Source organism: Mastigoproctus giganteus, chromosome 6 (genome assembly GCF_048544385.1).
Source record: "Mastigoproctus giganteus isolate SK-2022 chromosome 6, ASM4854438v1, whole genome shotgun sequence".
Lineage (NCBI taxonomy): Eukaryota > Metazoa > Arthropoda > Arachnida > Uropygi > Thelyphonidae > Mastigoproctus > Mastigoproctus giganteus.
In genome coordinates, this window is record NC_143580.1 from 91,438,882 (window position 1) to 91,460,074 (window position 21,193).

General features: G+C 36.5%; 1 protein-coding gene across 2 annotated transcripts in view; it reads left to right on the forward strand.

Moving 5' to 3' along the window:
* Positions 1-21,193, forward strand: part of LOC150084461 (cell adhesion molecule Dscam1-like) — a 631,783-nt gene that overhangs the window by 497,978 nt on the left and 112,612 nt on the right. For both annotated transcript variants that reach the window (XM_090376086.1, XM_090376087.1), the window contains exon 11: positions 1,233-1,406. In XM_090376086.1, coding sequence (XP_090232212.1) covers positions 1,233-1,406 — 174 coding nt within the window. The remainder of the gene's footprint in view (positions 1-1,232; positions 1,407-21,193) is intronic.

Here is a 21,193-nt window from a genome sequence, read left to right on the forward strand (position 1 = left end):
CTCTACTGTTGTCTACGCACTTGGAAGATTTTTGCTTTTCATATACCTGGAAGCATAATGGTCTTTGTAATACGCTTTTTACTAGTTTATGACACATGTCAAGGGAAATGTTTCCACATTCCTCCAGAACAGCTTACAGTTGGTAATGTGTTACTAGCCTCAGTGGGCAAGTCCTTGAACCGTTTAGAATTTATCCAGCAGTAATATATTGAGCGAGTGAGTCCATTAGGGTAATCTTATCCTTCAAAAATCACGCTGTCACACACAGGGTTTGTTATATGGGTCGATATTATTCTAATGAAAATCAAGTCTCCATCCAATAAACTATACCATTACTGAAGGTCATAATCTTTCATTACGTCTGAGTTTGCAGACTGCCAAAATATTACAATTATTAATGCTAGGTGTCGCAATAAACCAACCCTTTTTGGGCTACAGAAGGAGCGACGTACTTATATCGACGACATCACAATGTTTCATGTCCAAACTGTTATCTTGCCTCTACAATAATCTGAAGAACAGGACATGGAATTACTCAACAGTTTCACATCTCGTGTTGTAATGTTTGGTTTGTGTGCAATCTGATGCCCACGTCTTTGTACTTAAATCATTTCCTGAGGCCTCCCTGAACTCCTGGTTGACCACACTCGGTGAGGATTGACGGAAATGTATGTATCACTGTAATGAGCATTCTGCAGTGTGTTTCCGCCAATTTCTGCGGTCTGCCCGAAATTTTCTCAGCTCTATTAGCACCATGATGTTTCCATCCGGTAATTGCATGCCATCCATCGTTGATTTAGAGTGTTGCAAATTTGCTGCAATGCAACAAATGCTTACTAATATGGTATGGGACAATGACTCCCCATTGGAAATCCTAAGCTCAACGCCTCGACCCATCTACCATATTTCATTGATCAGATTATTTTAATCGGGCTTAGATGCTTTTATATCTATTCCTGACACATGCATGGCGTGTATGGTTCACTTTTGTCCAGTTCCAGTAGCGTTATTCTTCTTGCTAATATAAGTAATACTTTAGGATATGTGTATTTGTGTATATAATTTTCTTTGTTTTGCATTGCCCATCTCTAATTGTACTGCATTATAATTACTATGGTAGTTCAATGGGTAATACAGTTTAAGAGAGTAGTACTATTGCTAATATTTTGAATTATATTACCCACTCCTAGAATTCAGATTCGAAATCTATGACTGTTTTATTATTTACGCAGGAAATTCGCCAAAAGATTTTAAATCTATCGTCAGCAGTCCGCACCTGCAGGTTTTCGAGAATGGATCTTTATCTATACAAGATGCGAAGGACAGCGATGCTGGTTATTACCTGTGTCAAGCTTCTAATGGTATTGGACAGGGATTGAGCAAGGTGGTGAAAATGAAAGTGCACAGTAAGTTCATTTTTACAATATAGATGCAGTAGTAATTAAAAAGCAGAATCCTTGTTATTAAGAGAAATACATAGGCTCACTTCTTATGTAAGAGTGGATTTTTTTGTATATAATTATTGCGTTTTATCAATTTTAATCACTTGTTTTTTTTGTCAATAACAAAATGGCTATAATTGTTCGAAAATACCATTCTTGGATATTAGTCCTATGCTATTTATTCATACATACATTTGACAATCAAACATTTGATTTAATAGATATTCTGTCATGCATATTACCAAGTATACAATAGAAATCGATCCATCACCTTACAAAGTCGCACATTATGCCAATTATTCATGCCTATAAAAACATGGGTTGCGACCACATCATCTCATTCCCAGTTTTTTTGGCTTTCTGAGCGGGATAGTCACATCTCCAGTACTCAGGATTGTAAGTCATCATTGTTTAAATGATTCTTTGAGATAGCGGGCCATTGGACTACTTGAAGCCAAACAGTCGCAGGCAGAGGTGGCACGTTGGCTTAATGTGGCAGGCAGTGCCGTTTTGGCACCATTTCAGGAGAGAGAGGAACCATTACAAGAAGAACCGGCCAAGATCGCCCAATGTCTACGTCAACCAGAACAGACCGCTGTCTGGCTCTAACAGCAAGACGGAACCCTACAATGTCTTGTCATTGACTCACTCTTCAGGTTGCTGCAGCTACAGTGAGAACATTTCCAACCGGACTGTGTTAAGAAGGCTCGATTGAAGTGGAATCAACGCAAGGAAACCAGTGGTTTGTACTATTTATCCCAAACTATCGCAGCGCTCGTCGAAACTGGTGACATGAATATGTGCTTGACTGTGAGCCCTGACACATGCGGCACAGTTCTGTTCTCTGATGAGTCCCGTTTTAGCCCTCAAACAGATTCCAGACGTTATTTCATCTGGAGACAACAAGAAATGCGGCACCATCCCTCTAACATCAGAAAAGGGACACCTACGTTGGAGGCGGTGTTCTCGTGTGAGGCGGAATACTAATCAACCGCCGCACCCCTCTTCATGTTTTTGACAGGAATACCGCAACTGCGCAGAGGTATACTGAGAGCACATCTTCGTACCCTATGTGCGACTTTTTAGGAATGTTGTTTATTGCACGACAACGCATAGATCTCAAGTGGTGGAGGAATAGCTTGAAACTGAAGATATCCAATAATCTCAGTCGGTCTTAGACGAGGGTAGCTTGGGTTTTTCCCTCCCGAAAACTCACGGTGTTCGTCCAACAAACAACAAAAAGACCACAGAACACATGCAACTTGACATCATATGTACGGTTCAAAATGGACCAATTTGCTGATGCGCCTAAAACAACATCTCATTCAATAGACCACTAAGCAATCCTCGCTTTGTTATAACATATGCTTTTATTCTTTAATCAATATATTTAATTTCGTGTGATTTATTTCAGTTCATTATTAACATTCAGTTAATTTCATTGTACACGTTTAATGTTTAAGAATTTTTATTTTATTATTTAATTTTTACATTTATCTTTATTAAAATTATATCTGTTTATCTCTTTAAAAGATTTTTTTTAATTATACAGTTTAGGGTATATAATTTGGCGTTTTATGATTTCATCATATTGTTTATTAAATGTCATTGTTAAGTCAAGAAGCCCACGCCATTTGCTGGGATCCAAATCAAAAATTTTCTTTAAAAAAGCTATATGCATCCAGCCTTCCTGAATTTCCGACTTTAAATTAAATAATTCATAATCGTTGATTGCTAAACTTTCTTCCCAATCTCGTTGTTGGGATTAAGCACATCAACGACATTGTGTATTTTTTTATTCTTTTTTTTATTCAGAACGTGATTGAGTTAGTAGGTTTCAGGCAACGGTTGCATACTTTTAATTCCGAAATCCACTAAACAGTGCATAAAAGGCGCCTCCGTAGCCAGGTGGGAAGGAGCAGCAGTGCGCAGCACACGCTTCTTGATTAGACCGGGGTTCGAGCCCGTCACCACCAAATACGGGGGATGCGGGAAGGTCAGGGAATGACCACCGCATATCCCGGAGCAATATGGCCTTAGTTGCTAATGCTCCTAAAAACCAAATAATAACAACAACAACAACAGTGCATAAGTACTCATGCCTTGTGTGATCCGGGGTCTGTTAAATGTGGTACTGTTTCTTGTATTCTCTCTGTCTTGTGAACTCCTGACCGTGAGGACCTCCCGGAGTATAAATAAAAAAATTATTTAAAATTTACAGACATACTTACGCCTCATAGCCATAGTTATTTTGGCACTTAACACACGCATACCTTTACCTATTCAATGGCCAGGATAACAGGTATTTAGTAAATCGCGGGCGGTAATTCCAAAATGCAAGGTAGCGTTATCTTGAATAAACTACATTCATGTTCGTATGTGTAATAGTACATCTTCCAACATGCAGGAAAATCGTTTTCCAAAAAAAAAATCTGCAAATATTGTGGATGAATCTACTTGGACTGAATGAATGAGACATGAGATTGAATTGAATATCCGAAAAGTTATCATTCGAACGTTTGATGCCTAATTGTTGTTAATGAGATTGGATATTCCATGAGGGCTTTCTTCTGTCCACCATGCTATCCATAGTATGGTAGACAGAAGAAACATAAAAAAATGCCTATACAAAAGAAATGCCACTTAATTATATTTTATATTTGAACAACCTGTGATGTGTTATATAATTAATGGTTAAAAGCGAATGAAATAGATTGCAATATAGAATAACTTACCAACATGTTTCTCAAGTTTGTAGAAAAGAAATTAGCACATCGATCATGAAGTAATAATCAAATCCAAAGGAAAGTTTATACTACGAAACATTGTATTATAATAATTAAATTTTAGCATTACTTAGTTTCCAACTTTTTTGGATTTCTTGAAAATGGTTACTTAGTGCTAATTATCCTTCCCGGAGTGTTCTTCAAAAGTTTCGCTCATGTCACACATTTTTCAACCAGTTCGGTTTTTTATCACCGCAAAAATAATTTGCTTTTATATTTTTAACAAGCAGTCGAGGCATCTCAAAAACCCATTTGCGCATATTTCGCGTAGGAAACAGTCCAATATTTGTCATTCATGCATCCTTGGTTTGATGTATGACAGAAAACACTACAGTCTCGCTGAGTGCTAATGCACAGGCAACTAAATGCTAATGACATCACCAGCTGCATTTTTAAGGCCACGGTTTTAATTTAATTTTATATATAAAAACAGTTTCTGGGCTAAAATATAGCAACAGTTTTTAAGAGTCTGTGGGAAGTGAACGTTTTTATGTGAATGATTGAGTAGTAGAAGCAACTCTATAAACCGCCTGAACTTTTAGAACATTGGTTATGAAAGTGTTTCATTACTTCGTTAGATTTTTTTAGCTACCCATTTCATTCCATTAACATACGATAATATAGAGCAGGAGTTCTCAACCAGGGGGGGGGGGGGACTGGGACCACAGATTGACAGACTCAAACTGTTAGAATATTGACCTTTCCACAAATTACAGTTCTACAGATTGTACATAATCTACAGGGCATTAAAATTTATTGGATGTCACCTATTAAATTAAAAATAAAGATAAATATTTCACATTTTTATCTTTTTGGAATGCACCTTTGAGTCAGACAATCTTGGAAGACATATAGTGAAAAGGGTGCATGGGGCAAAAATGGTTGAGAACCACTGATATAGAACGCCTTTGCATAGTGTCGTCTTTGTAAAATTCGAGTAATAAATATAAAATAATTAATTATTATTAATTATTTACTACTCAGTTGAATATTTTAATATTCAATTCTCTTTAAGTTGTTTCTATGTCCTTTAAAAACATATGAGATTGATTAACTTGTGTCTACTTAAGAAGAGAAAGATTCGATGTGGACTTTTTAATAGAATTATAATGGAGAACGTGAATGTTCTATTTATTATTGAAAATTAATTTCGCTTTCAAATACTACAAAGAATCATTACACTTTTACCACGTCATACGCCTGTGACAACGGAACAGTTGACATTTAGTTAACTCGGGTCTTCTCTAAGCTCCCCTCGATCTGGGCGCTCGAACGTGGTGCTGCTGACCTCCCAGATTAATATCACTTTGATCTAATGCCCATACCTTGGTTACAAGGTAAATCATTAGAATCCAGCGTGTGCAGCAGTGCGCTGTGACCAGTGGAAACTCGGAAAGGCGGATCCTGGTTGGTTGGGAGAACAGCCCTAATGCGCCACTTTCGCCCCCTGCTTCAACAGGGCGGGAGGTCCCGCACCAGCCCGACGAAATGCATTGCAATAGGTGTCTTTCCCTTTGGTCTTAGTACAGCTTCAAGGCATTGGAAATGTAGGAAGGATGCTCTAAGCGAATTAGGTGTCCCATTCGCGTGTGCAGTACCAGTTAGTTCGCGGTCCACCTCCACACCAATAAGGTTCCGTGGTAGGCAAGTAAACTTTCAGAAACTTTAATTTTACTCATGAATGATTTAAATTCCTCTTCGTCTCTTCTTCTTGGTACCCAACAATGTCCCTACCTAATCGATAAGGTAATATTGACAACACCTCTGCCAAAAAAAAAAAAAAAAATACAGACCTGAAGATACTACATCAGTGACACCGGTTTTCTTCATTCTCCACATCGGAAAGCAGGCAATCAGGAAAATATCACCCTTGTTCATCTAGAAAGGGGTAAAAGTTTTAGCAGGATCGTCAAATTCTGTGAAAAGCCTGTGATCTGGAGAACTTTTAGTTGAAACCTTGTGCCTAAACATGCCCAAGAAATTCTGAGCCATATCGATAGAGGGAATGGCTATCATCATAACCCCACCCCATTTACTTCTGAACTCTTCACATGGTATCATATCAAAGTGTAAAGTGTGAAAGTGTGTTTGGGATCAAACGTCACCAGGAGTTTACCCCATCTCTGCGTAGTTTACATTGTGAGTGGACCAGTTGACTGGAAAAGCCAGAGATTTAAAAGTGTGTGGGAATTGTATTTGTGTGGTGTCGTGTACCGTTGTTCATCTGGTCATTTAGCCGCTGGATTCCTGATGAGGCCCAACGTTGCCCCACTTTCGCACCGTGAAGACAGACCAGGAACCCTCTTGACTTAAGTTACTCTGGCAGGTCCTACCGCTTAATTTCCTGAGATTTCGGCGGCTAAGTGTGTTCTTCATGTCAAAGAAGAACACACATTGATATGATACCACGGTAAAGCATTGGAATCCGGCGTGTGCAGCAGTGCGCCGCGATCAGTGGAAACACAAAAAGGAGATTCTGGTGGGTAGTGCACAACTAACCCTAATGCACAACTTTCGCCCCTGCTTCAAAAAGACTGGAGGTCCCGAACCAGCCCGACTGGAATCAATCTGCAGGTGATTCTTTTAATCACTGAAGTCAATGAAGACGAGATCTGCTCTGAACTGCAAGATCAAGTGTGACATCTGTCAAGCTAATATCAATGCACAAGGTTGAGAATGTCGTTGCGAGTTTTAATACTGACAATATGCCATGTCCCCAAAGTTCCATCAAGGCAGGCTACTTAAACTGCCCAGTAAGGATTTACATTTCAAATCCACAGAGGGGTTTTAAGTGCCAAAATTACGGCCACTTGTGGCCGTAATTTTGGCAGTTAAAATAACAGTTCTTGGATGCTATAACACAGTTAAAAAACACAGTGCTCGGATGTTATAACAAAACTCGTATCTAGAATGTTTGTCATGTAGTTTCAACTTGTAACAAAGCGTATACAGGCTTTCCTGATATACGCTTGGCGGACACGTTCTACAGTCGCGTCGTTTGTGCTAGAACGACCAGTGCTTTTGACTTTACAGATTCATCCACGCTCCACGAACTGCGTATACCACCTAATTATGGAGTTTCGAGTTGGTGGAATTCTTTGAAATTTAGTTCAAAATGATCGCAATATAATAGAAAACACAAAATGATTTCTCCACAAGGGACGCCATTATGAATGCAGCTCTATCTGGCAAAGACAATCGCAGATGGCTGCGATTTCAATAAAATATCAAATTTTGTTCTAACATCCAAATATAAAAGTAGCAACGTTGATATTTGTATGCTTCGATCAATGTCTTTGAATCTTTTTAACGGCTATATCCCCGTTTATATTTTTATGGTATCATCAATGGGATGTCAGTTGTGCAATATATAATATAAAACTATGGCCTATAATGCACACTTATTAGATAAAATTTTTAAAATACATAAAATGAACTTTAATTATTTTAAAGTAGTAATTTATATCACTTATCCTTTATAGCCTTTCTAAGCACCCGGTTGGCAACGACCGCTGCATCATAATATTGCTGAATGCCAGTCTATGCGATCACTATAACGGGAGATATTATTATTTACCTTGAATCAAGACATGTAAGAATCGAGAGTAATATGTGTTTTGAACTTTTCATGAAGCTAGCTAGAAGTAGAACTCACATGAGGTGGAAACTTTCGTTTATTATGAAATAAATTTCAGTCATATTCTGTAACTGTTAAATAAACAGCGTAACTAATCTTAATAATTTTCTTTGTAATCGGATTACTACCGATTTTACTGCGGCATATCCTTTGAAGTTAGCTAGCTTTATTCAAAATAATTAATGCTGGAAATAGAAAATGGAACTATCAGCGATAATCTTAAAATTGTTTCTTTATTGTGGATTCCCAGTTTTATTAATAGAATCACTATGTTAATTAATATAACTTCGAAAAGGAGCTATTATATAGTTAATTAAAAACTAGAGTGCTTAACAAGGGGATATGAATAACTACAACTTTCTGTTAAATCTTGGTCTTGGAAGGACAGCAGTCCTGTTAGTTCTAGAGAACAGAAGGAAGGACTAAATGAACTTCACTAAATGACATCCAGTCAGTTTCATTTTAATTAAGTTAGACTTATTCAACTGAATAATAAAATTAAGTCGTTTTCTTTGTGAATAAAATGTATATTATTGTTACCTTGAATTAATTCTGTTGTGAACATGATACCATTTGATCTGAATAATGGGGGTTGTAGGCAACGTTCGCTTGTAACCTTGGCATTTATGGGATGACAGAGTGACATAATACAGGTGTTATCTCCGTCAAGTCTTCAAAAGCTAAAGTATCGCCGGTGGCTCTAACGGTTCGCTTCGCTCGGCTGCGGGTCACGGCAACAGAGATATATTCCATGAGGTTCAAGTCTGGGCTGTTTGCACGGTTGCGGGAGCTCTTGCTCTTCCAACCATGCAGTTATCGCAATGCCGAAATGGAAAGCATCCAAACAGTCGTTAGTTGTGCTGTGCTAATTGCAAATGAATGCAATAGCCATATTATTCTAGCAGTTAGTCTGCCCATTCCCGAAATGATTATTTATTATGAGTCTCTCTCTCTCTCTCGATATTAAAAGCAGACTGTGGCGCAGTTTAGTCTCGCTCTGATAAGAGTAGAATGTAGGAGCTATTCTGTAGTTATCTGTAAAGATAACTCTAAGACAGTGCTATTTTAGCAAATAGCACTGCCTTCGTGCGATATTTCACTGTTCACTCATTTCTGAGAAGGTCTTGTGAATTTACTATTTGTTAGGTCGAGGATGGACCATTTTTTTTTTTTTTTTAAGAAAATGGTCCATCCTCTGTCTAACTGGTACTTTCTAATTCCAGTTTAGAAGCCACCATTTTGTATTACAAAGAAAACTATCTATTTATTTATTAAATCTGTTTATTTCTCTGCTGAAGAGCCACCTCCTGGACAGCAGTAAGCTAGCGGGGGGGGGGTTATATTTACATTCAGAGGTTAAGACAGGGACATGTGTCAGGCGGTTACATGGAGCACATGTATGCTTAACCCGAATGGTACAGAACTTACAGTGCTTAGTTTATTATTTTACATACTTTAAAGTTCTGCAATACCGAAGTGTCCCGAATTAAAATATATTATTTTATCAAAAGTATTATAAATTAGAAAACTATGAGAAATATGTACAAAAAAATAAATAAAATAAAGGATTGAGGCAGTCCTTCACCGGTTGTTGCCCAAGGAATCTCTTCAATCTTGACTGTCTTAGTACTCACAGCCAGGCGTCTTTGGAGTAATAGATTCTAAGAGAGGGGACCAGTGACGGCTTCACTTTATTTTATTTTCCATTCATCTTGTCATGGGATGCATCGTCCTGACAATTTTCCTTCTAGTGACGTCTCATAAGTGTAAGTTTGTATATGTGCCTGTTAACTTCTGACGTCTGTAATGTATGCTGCTCGCAGAATTTATCCAGGTCGATGGCTAGATTGTTAATCAAATCTACCGTGTTTCCTGGGAACATGCGTCTGAAGCTTTTCAGATTGTTAAAACCGATTCTGAGTGGGAACCCTTGGGTCAATTTGATTTCTTCCAGCAATGCGGGGAGTTTTTATTAGGTCAGTTATGTCAGAGGCGTCGAGTCGTCCTGTGATTAGTCTGGCAAGTGTAAGAAGGTTTGCTGCCATAATCTGTTGTTTCCATGGGATGACTTCCAGATTTATGTAGAGTTGGGCCCTAGAAATGATGTACTGGTTGCCAGTCCTCCAATTGAGCCATTTGAGGAGCCAATATTCCAAGCTGAGGAACTTGTTGAAGTGTGTTGTGGGAGCAGAGGACCAAATGGTTGTTACGTAGAGGGGTATGGGATATAGACATCGGACAACATATTTCTTTACCAATTCAGCGTCATGAATTCCCGTTAGGTTTTGGCAGATAGCCCACATTTTGGTTTTTATGTTCAGGAGGTGCGCCTCGAATGTCAGCCCCTCATCCCATACTAATCCGAGATACTTGTGTGCTTTAACTTTCTGAATGGGTGATCCATTGATGGTAAGATTTAACCATTTAACCAGATATTAAGATTTATGTATGGTTTTACTTGCCTGCAAGGTAGTGCTAAGAACGTGAGTTTGGTCAAAAGATGTGATGTAAAGTTTAATTTATGTATTTGTGATTTATAAATGGCAAGCAGGAGCGAACACTTTTTTTTAGAAAGATTAGATATATTTTATCAACATTATGGTATTTTATTTTAATGGTATAAATTTGGATTATTTTTTGTATTAGTATTGTTTATATTTATGTTATAGCACTCGGATGAGAAAACGTGTTGCTGTAGTTGTTGTGTTAATCTAATTATATTCCGATGTTTTGTCTAAACAATTGGCCTCGATTAATCCTTCTGTAGGGAATATTTGATAGAGTATACGGTGTGAGTGTACCAAACTGTATGCGATTGTATTATGTGTAGTATGCTTAAACGTTTCGATAATTATCATAAATGGAGATCTTGTAGCCATATTAACAGTTATATAATATTCAACTGCTCTCTGTGGGCGTTTATTTTTATTGGCTAAAAATTGCTTTTCCATGTCAAGTGTAACATTTTCATTAGCATAGATAATGCTGTTCTACTAAACGGTCCAATGACTTTCAACGATAATAACTCTGCTGTCATATGGAACTACTCAGAGTCAAGTGATCTTGGAGGGAAGTAATTATCGTACGTCTAAGAGTCCGCTATTAAGCAGTGAGTGAAGAAGAGCTGCTAACTATGAAGATCGGCACTAAGTCCTTATGGGAAAGGCTACATTAACTTATAGCACAGGACAAACCACTTTTCCTCATTTATACCTAAAGAATTAATGAAGGTTTATTAACCAAATTTCGGTATAACCAATAACTAATTGATGGTATTAGGACAAAAAAAAAAAAAAACCGGTCCAGCGAATGTTGTCTGGTCACTCCTGCCCAGACCATCTTTCGTTTGTGGAGGATTATTATTTAAAGTTCCTTCTCACATAACGCGGATTAGATTTGGTCCATAATTAAGTATTTCTTAACGTTTCAAGGAGAATTATCATTTTGCAACACATCATTCATGACTTGTTCCAAGGTAATTAAGGCTATGAGGGTTCACAGCATGGTGTGTCTGCAGATTGCGTTTTTCTAGCGACACGCCAAGAAACTCAAGATTAAAAGCACAAGTTTCCCCGAAGAAAAAGCCTCGCAATTAATTCCCAATAATATTCTTCCTGTGTCATCGAGATTCGAAAGTAAGATAACCTACATGGTACAGAAGAAAATCTTCCAAACTACCGTGCTAGCCTCAAGTTCATGCAATAACCATTTAGATATTGCAAAAGAGGAATATAATACTTGGATCTCCTATTTTTGAATAATTTATTCAACAGAATAATCTAATGGAGTTGGATACTAATATATTTTTTTTCGGAACAAAGAATATTTACAATAGCAAATAATAATACATATGCATTCTGTATATTGGGCATATGTACAATTATAAGTTATTCTGATACAAAACTAACATGTTATACTCAGTATGTAAGTATGGATCGATAGCGTAAACGTATGTGTAGCCTGTTAATGTGGCATGGTCCAGATTTCTCATTACCTAAATGGTTATTACCAAAGAGATGCCAGTTATTAACTAATAACTGGCATCTCTCTTATTGACACTATTTATGAAATCAATATGCGGAAGGATATTTATTAGCAACATTTTGACAAACCACGCATCTTGAAATACAACCTAGCTTTTCGTAGCTGTCCTCTTAGCTACATAAGATTTATAAAATCCATCTTGACAACGCTGAACTGGGCGTATTTCGCTTATGGGGTTAGTTGTCTCCAGTTACCAATTGATATAAATCGTTTTAATGCAAAGGTAAATAAAATAACATCACTCAGAAATAGTGAGTCGTTACACTATTAACGTGCACGAAATTTATTACCTGGCCTGCTTCTCTTTACACCTGAACAATATTTCAACATATCCAGTTAGTCATGGGTAATTTCATGGGGTGGCGTGATGTGCCCGTCGAATCACTAAATATGCTGGTCGTCGTGCCCAGAGTAAGAAAGAAACTTTGAACATCATCGCTTTAGTAATGATCCGGGTGATAATGTAGAAAGGTAATGGACCGTACAGTCTGTAATCAGAGCAGTGGAGGATGCCTAGTGTAACACAGGCTTTCCGAGTTTTTATGCGTTTTGTAAAGCACGAAAAGGCAATGATCTGATTAAAATGTTATCAGCATAGACCAGCTATGTATATGATTCATAGTTGTTTAACAGAATACGATTCTTTTATTTTCTAGCGCATAATTTTAATGTTACCATTTTGTAACACCTGCTTTATGAATCTTGCATCAATTTTTATCATTATGAACTTTACTACGGCTGTTAGCAAGTGATTACAATTAATGAAGTAATTTTAATACATCAATTGTTATCTACTTTATTTTGTAGCAGTCTGCGCCGTTTAATAATGAAGGTCAATGTATTTTTTTTCATTTTCCAGGAGTATGTAGGTAGTGAGAAAAGGCAGACTCCTATTATGCATTTCGCAAGCGAAGTTAAGAAACCCATTCTAACAGCTCTGTAAATACCACTTTAATTCAAATACTGGAAATAAATATAGAAAATGTAAGGGAAATAGCCAAAGCCAAGTGTATACAAAGAAAATATTTAAAAAATCTTAAAAGTGTTTTCTTTCTAATCTTACTAAGATTAGTAAGATCTTACTAATTTTTTTTGTTCTATCTTCCTTTATTCTTCTCCTTATATTGTTTACTGAAATTTATTTTTAAACTTGGCTGCTTTAATTCATGTTCGGAAGTAATAGTATAATTCTTTTTGTTAATTCGGTTTCTTGGATGTTTATTTTTATTCAGCTAAGAGCCGTAGTGTGAATTGAGTCACAGAAATAAAGTTAAGATTTTGCAGCTTTTTAACGATATGAATTTTCATATGATTCTGTTTCTGAGAACCTCAGAAACAGCAAAAACTACATTGACTCTCAGAAAAAACTACACTGCGATGCACGTCCCCATTACGGTTCCAGAGAACGCATTAAAAATCATTTTTATGCTATATAATTTACTATATAACTTTTAATCACATCAAGGAAAGTTAATCTTGATTTTGTAACAATTATTCAAAATTATTAGGATTCATATTTAAACTACCAAATGAAAAATAAACGACACCTTCACACAGAAGCTGTTTGAAAAGTATATGCAAAATAAATAAAGAATCTGGGACCTATTATAGAATCCAGAATAAGAAAAAAATGTCATATAAATCTGTGTGCGATTCTTAACTGTTCTTGAGCTATTACCATTTGAATTTAAAAAAAGGGCTGTGGATTTTTGAACAGTTAAAATAATAAAAAAAAAACAAATAAGATGTATGTTTATATGATTCGTTTTTCCTTTTGATTTGGATTTTTCTTTGGAAATTTTAGTACTTATTTTTGTATCAAATTCTAGATCCAAAAATAAGTACTGTAATTTTTGTACATACGATTAAAACGCACCAATGTGTATATATTAATAACATTTTAAAAACTTTTTAATTCCTAGTTACAGCAACGTAGCTGTTTTTATAGATATCATGTGCTTAAAACGGCAAATAAATGAATAAAAAAAAAAAGGATCGGAGCCAAAGAACGTTTTGAAAATAGCAGAAATAAAAGCCATGTAATCTATGAAAGTATGGATAGCATTTCAGCACAAGTGGGAATCACGTCCACAACTTAGCCTCTGAGTGTGGATTCAGTTCTCATAGTAGCATTTTTGCATTGAATTTTCTCGATATTTTAATAATGGATATAGTTCCTGTTACACGAGTAGGAATCAATGCTTGGATGACGCAGTGGCTTGGGATTACGATTTCAATCTCAAAATCGATGGTTTCGAATTTGAGTTCATTATTCATACAAATTTACTATAAAGGGAAAACAAAATTCAAATGCACGTATGAATGTATTCAGAGTGATACATATGCAAATATAGGGCAACACACACACATACCTCTGCATGGTAGTGGGCTTATATCTAGTCGATATGTTGGAATATTTGATTTTCTTCTGAATTTTGAAAAAAAAAATGGGTAAATTTTAAATGCAAAAATATGTTAACTTTAATATATTTCATATATTATTTAATTAAATATGTTATTAAGTTGAGCACAACCTAACTACAATACGAATAACAGAAACAGCATACTTGTATAAATTTTTCATCCCATAAATTAAATTAACCAGAAAATTTAGCCCATAACTATTTTGCTGTCGTGAATTAGAGATCTATTGGTTATGTGTTTTTCTTTGTAAAGATGACGTTATGCATTATTTTGGTAGGCATCATTTGCTCTGTATCTCATATTGTGCTCTTCCTTCACAATGAGTTGCCATGGTATTGCATTACCTCTAATAAGTAACGCTTCACTGATAGAGAAGACTATTGTTACTTATTCTCAGTGAGTACCACCACCCAGACGGCACAGTTTCAAAGCTATCGGCCTATCATCTGGGTGGTGGCACTCACTTGAGAATAAGTAACAATAGTCTATCAGTGAAGCGTTACTTATTCGAGATAGTGCAATACCATGGCAACTCGTTTTGCAGGAAGAGCACAATATGAGATACAGAGCAAATGATGCCTCCCACACTACCATCGTAGTTTCTTAAGAGTTATCCATGGTGTATCTACACCGAGATTATTTAGAAATTATATTAATTGTGTATTTATCATCAATGCTGAATATAAAATATATATTTATAAAAAAGAAATAACAGAAGAAAATGTTTACTACGAAATTAAAATGTGTAAATTATTAAAAAAAAATTGTTATGAAATTGCACTAAGTATCAATGAAATTAGTGGACTCGTTGATCTTTTGAAAATTCAGTTGTAACAACCTCCATAATTGGTCATCGAATTTCAAAAAAATAAGACGACAATGTGTCTTGTATATTAATTTAATTATTTTTAATATTTTAACACAAATAAATGCGAATATTGTAATAATCTATAGTGCTTACAATATTGTTTCCAGATATTGTCATCATTTTAGCAGCAAACCATGCATTTTCTGGAAGCTTAACATCTGGAAAACTTGATTAAAATTAAATAAGAGTTGGCATTGTAGACACGTTTAAATTCACACTTCTTTCTATTTGGCTGTTGAACTTTTTTTTTTATATTGATCAGTTAATTTATTTTTAGAAACTACAATGCCCAAATACGGATACCACGATTACCATGAACGAGAGCCAAAGTCAAGTTTTAATAAAGCGCAGCGTACACTCTAGAGTAGGCTACTGTACCTTTTTATTTATAATAAATTTATACAGCATTTAAGAGACTGTACTGATCTTTACGCTGCCCTTTGCAGGTCAACAGCAGTATGTTTCTAACCTCTGCTTTTGGTTAGTTATCAGTAATTGTTAGTTTCTATATCGCATATGCTGGTCACTTTAAGTAGCAAAGTTGCGTTAACCGATATTTTCAGAATTTCCAGTGCTAATCCAATTTCTTTCCAAGGTTCGCTTTGATTACCGCGATCAGGGAATTTCTAGTTTTGAAACTTACTTATTCTCTAGGTCGATCTGATCTTTTACTTTGCTTCTTTATTTTTAAGACTCCACCAACGCCATGATAATTCTTATTTAGCAGGATTGGAATAAAACAAATTTTATTTTCGTTTCTTATTTAAGTACTTTGAAGAACCTATGAAAATGAGTATACTCACAAACTAAGCATAATTCATTTGCTAATGGCCTTACAGAAGCTTAAATAGCTATTATGTTTACTTTAGTGATTTCACAGAATACTAACCAGACAGCACATTCGGCCGATTTTCTTAGGCAGCTTCTCTTATTTGTGGAAAGCATGACATATTGGATATCTTCCAACAGTAGAACAGCTCACTGGAGGTCAACGTACACGCATATCTACTGGCAAGTGATATATTGGAAGGATCCGTTATACTAACGAGTCAGTTTCTTGGCACTATACCAAGTCACGAACAGAGAAGTTGTTCTTTGGATCTCAACAAAGAGCACGACATTTGCGTGCTGCAGATAATATTTAATAATTACATTGATAAAAGATCTTCTTCGTTCTCAAAGAGAAAAATCATTTATGTATAATGGCTGTTTGTTTTCCGATACTCTAAATTTACTGTTATTTTGTAATCTCTTAAAATCGATCACGAGAAACAAGCTAATAATATAAGTAGGCGTAATAATTGATATACCTAATTAAGTGATATATGTGTTACTGTATAAGAAGCATGATGTCATTGACAATAATATTATCGAAGAAGTTAACACTTTCAAATACCATTTGTCATAAGAAAAAGATATTGAGCAAAAAATAAATAATTACATAGGAATTACCAAAACTAAAAACCATATTTTCAAATCTACTCTGGTGTATAAGAAAACAAGGACACGGATACATAACACCCTCGCCAGACCTACCCTAACCTATGGCTCTGAGGCATGGACAATGAGCAAAGGGGATAGGAGAAAGTTGAATGGTGTCGAAATGCGCTTCATGCGCAGAACCGCAGGCTATACCAGATTTGACGTGAAAAGAAATCAAGACATTCTGTCAGAACTGCTGATAACCTCAGTACTGAATTATATCGACTCATACAGAAACAGATGGCTCGAGCATGTAGAGAGAATGGAGGACGGACGCTATCCGAAAGAGATTCTAAACTACAAACCCCGGGGATAGGAGAGACAGAGGCAGACCCCTGCAAAGATGGAGACAGATCGTAACAGGTCTAATACTGGACAGGAAAAAGATGTGTTATTGTAAAAGCCTGAAATCTAGATTTAACAATTCACTTTGTTAAAATCTCGAAGTTCGAACGTTTATCAAAGCGAATTGGTAAAAGTTCGAAATATCAAAAATGCAGCCATAAAACGCGAATTTAGTTTTGATTGGTAAATTATATGTATTATATGAAAACTAATACACGGAGCCTGAGAGTCTCTTACGTTTAACGAAGGATATGCTGAGTTTTTTTAAAAGATTTATATTTATTGTTTATGTACGAGTAATATACGTACGAGTAAGTTAAGCTAAGCTATATATACGATCTAGTACGAGTAATATTTGATTATTCATAATATTTAATTAGTGCTATATTCAAGCGTTTTTTCATCATCATTTCTGACTACAGTCGACCGTCTACAGCAAATGAACTAGCCGTTGTTCAATGTGTGCAATTCAATGCTTACATTTCGATTCATTTATAACGCGACGTTATTTAAATAAGAAGTATCCTTACTCTTTCAGAAACGGATATTAAGGAAATAACGAAAATGCACTAATTTGTTTTTACTTAACATACAACGGGGTGCACACCCTTGGACGCTTGTTTCGATAACGAACGCGTATTGGATATATTGGAGTACATTTACTAGGCGTACGCCTAGTAAATGTACATTTTTTAACATTATTTCTTTTATTTTTATTGATTTTTTTCTATATTGAAAACCTTTAATTGAAAAAAAAATTAAAGAAAAAACAAAAGCGCGCTCACTCGTTTGAAACTAGCAGTGGATTTTTTTTTTTATCCCGAACAACGTCTTCCTATATATGTTGTGCCCCCCCCCCATAAATATGTTTGGCCTCATGCCAAAAATAATCTTTACCTGTCCTTGAATTGTGTGCTTGTGTGTGTAATTATCCCTGTGGCGATTACCGCCAAGGCATATATGCGCTCTCTGACAGCGGATCAAGAAAATAACGTGTGTATCAGTTCTGAGAGACAGAAAGAAAAAGAGAGAGATTCAAGAAATCTATTGCAGCATATTTGAAGAATCTGTATGAGGGCGCAGAATGGAACGATTAGTTTCGTCTTCGCTGTCCCGGGATGGATACCTGTAGGTGTCAATCCAGGCACAGCGAAGACCCGTTAACGGTGCTGCGAACATTGTCAGTCTAGTTAGAAGCGGAGAGGGAGAAGCTTTGTGGTCTAAATGTGAATCGAAGGGGAGGGGGTTAATACTCGCTCCCTGGGTCCCCCCTCCAGGGAGTGGGTGTGGCCGTGTCATTTCTGTAGCAGTTTACAGATCGCAAACTACCTGCTGCGCCATACCTTCGGTATGAGACACGGACACCAATCCCCTGCTCTTCTTCTGGGCCTAGATGTACCTGTGTAACAATAAGCAGCGCAATCTCTCCGAATTGCCGCTGTTAATAATCAGTTCTCAGCCTTTCTCGTCGCATCTGCTTTGGAACCATTTTATGCCCCATTCGATAACGTTCTGTGTTATGCGGATTATATGAAGTTTTTCCTACAAACAAATGATCAGAAGCAACTATCTGAGGCGATTCTACATGGTTTTAGCCAAATTGAGCTGGCGGCTAACCTCGTAGCAACTGGCCTAAAGCTTAATCCCATCAAATCAGCCTAACTGCCGATCACAAAAACCAAAGCAGTGGATGAAGTTCCACTGTTCATCTGGGACACCAGAATTAAATATTTCAGTCACCACCTTGACTTGAGCTTGTCTGGAATAATTGCCTGGCCTTCTCCCAGCACTTTTCTCACACAAAAGCAAATAAGGACGCAGCATTATGGGCCATTAGTTAGGAGTTGGCTGAATGCCATAAGCAAAATGTGATCTTGCACTACATCAAGTTTGTCTCATGCCTATTCCGCTTTATGCATCGTCTATTTGGGCCTATGCGCGTGAAACTTAACCGAAGAAATATTTTAGCACCGAATACTGGATCCATCGTTGGTTGATTGAGTCGGAAGAAGGCTTTTCACCATTTCACACACTATTCTCAATACTAACTTAGGCACCCCTATATTAACTACCCCGTGGAAGCAAGTCCCAGGAACCTGCGTATCTTAGCGGAGCTACTTACATGGAGAATCTCTTCTCCAATAGGCGCCTCCGTAGCCAGGTGGGAAGGAGCAGCAGTGCGTAGCACACGCTTCTTGATTAGACCGGGGTTCGAGCCCGTCACCACCAAATACGGAAGATGCGGAAAGGTCAGGAAATGACCACCGCATATCCCGGAGCAATATGGCCTTAGTTGCTAATGCTCCTAAAAACCAAATAACTCTCTTCTCCAAACATCTCAGATGTGGTTACCACTGCAAGTCTCAGGGAACAAGCAACTGAAGTGTTCTTCTCCTACTAAGAAGCCTAGCATGCATCGACAGGATGTTCCCCAACAACACTCAAGATCAACAATGTTCAAAAAATTGATGCCAAGGGACTCTGCGCAGTAAAAGCCTACTGCAATGTAATCATACATGACACATATCGTACTTTGCAACTTAAACCGCTTTCTGGGTACAGTGTTCTGTCTATCACTACTTTATGTTAGAGAAACTATGCGCAATTCATACTGTATGAAATAGTTTTATGTCACATTTTAAAACTATGTTTATTTGCAAATGTAACGAAGCTGAGCACAGTGCTCTGCTTATCTGTATTTTCTGTTAAAGGAATACATTGCATTTAATACTGTGCCAAACAGTTTGTTACGTTTTATATAACTATGTACATTTCTTGGGTTACCTATGTATATTTGTTATTACTAATATCTGTAGCCCTCCTAGACTGAAGGCTGTATCCGGGGCAAGCCTTGAGCTAATTAAAGAATTTAACAATAAAATAATAATTGATTGACCTTCGAGATTCAGTAATTTTTCTATAAATCAGTGAGTCACCAGTGGAGAAGATTACTATTATAAAGGGTAATTGATGCTTTTGAAATGGGGACTGCTCCGAAGAGATTTTTATACGTTGTAAAAAGGTACATGTACGCTGTATAATAATTTTTGTATTACATTAGATTTTATCCTATTTAATGTATTTCATTTTTAAGTTATTTAGTGATATATACAAACTGTTATTTGTGTATCCTATAATCGGAAAAGAAGACGATATACAATCACGGAAACAAAGCCAAGCAACACTGAACAGAGTTTTATGTGTTTTGCAGATGAAACAGCGCAGATCAATTGCTAATTTTCTTTGCTTCCTCCTCCTTCGGAAAACAACCCTCTGCATTCTATCAATGGTAAAGAACACGACAGTAGTCATATGTGGAATTAGCGCATTATTGAGTTAGGCAATGCTATCGCGGGAACAAAGCCATTGACTAATTATCGTTTCACTACAAGGGCACTTCAGGTCAAGAAAAAAGAAAAAAATAATATTAGCTTCCTTCCAAATCTAAATTTTATTATTACATCGACGAGCTCGCTGTATGTAAAGCCTACAAATGGTGGACCACAGCTGTCATGACAATATGTTTTTAATTTGTAACAAAACTAATGGTGCATATCAAATATAAAAACACTGCCTGAAAAATACTTAAATTGTCATTTTGTCCATTCTGATAAACTTTTTTTTTATTATTTGGACAAAATACGCAAGAAAGAAAATGGAATATATAAATGGACACTTTCTAGAAAAGAATTAATGTCTTGAAAGAAATTGGAAGGGTCGAAGGTAAAAGAGGGAGGGGTGCCCAGATAGTCATAAATTCTAGATTCTCATTTTAGTCACTTCTAGGAGCAATACTTTACAAGTTACCTGCGCAACCGGCCACCTGGTGACCTCCAAACATCATGGATAAAGAACGCAAACGAGCGGACCAAGCTCAAGTATAAAGATATTGCATGACAAACTGAGAAGAGAGAAAGAAGTGGAAATTCCAACCTTCTGGAAACTGACAGCACATGAGGATACGATCCTTCCTCAGAAGTTAGCTATCTTTAATTTTCATCTAAGGCCGTTACATCGCCACTCCTGACAAACTGCCTCAGTTAATTGCACTCGATTTTATACAGATATTTTCAAAAACCTCTCTTTAATTTAAGTGATCCAGTGATCTGAATTATAATCTAAATTCAGATTAATGAGTGTCTTCAGATTATTAAAATAAATAATC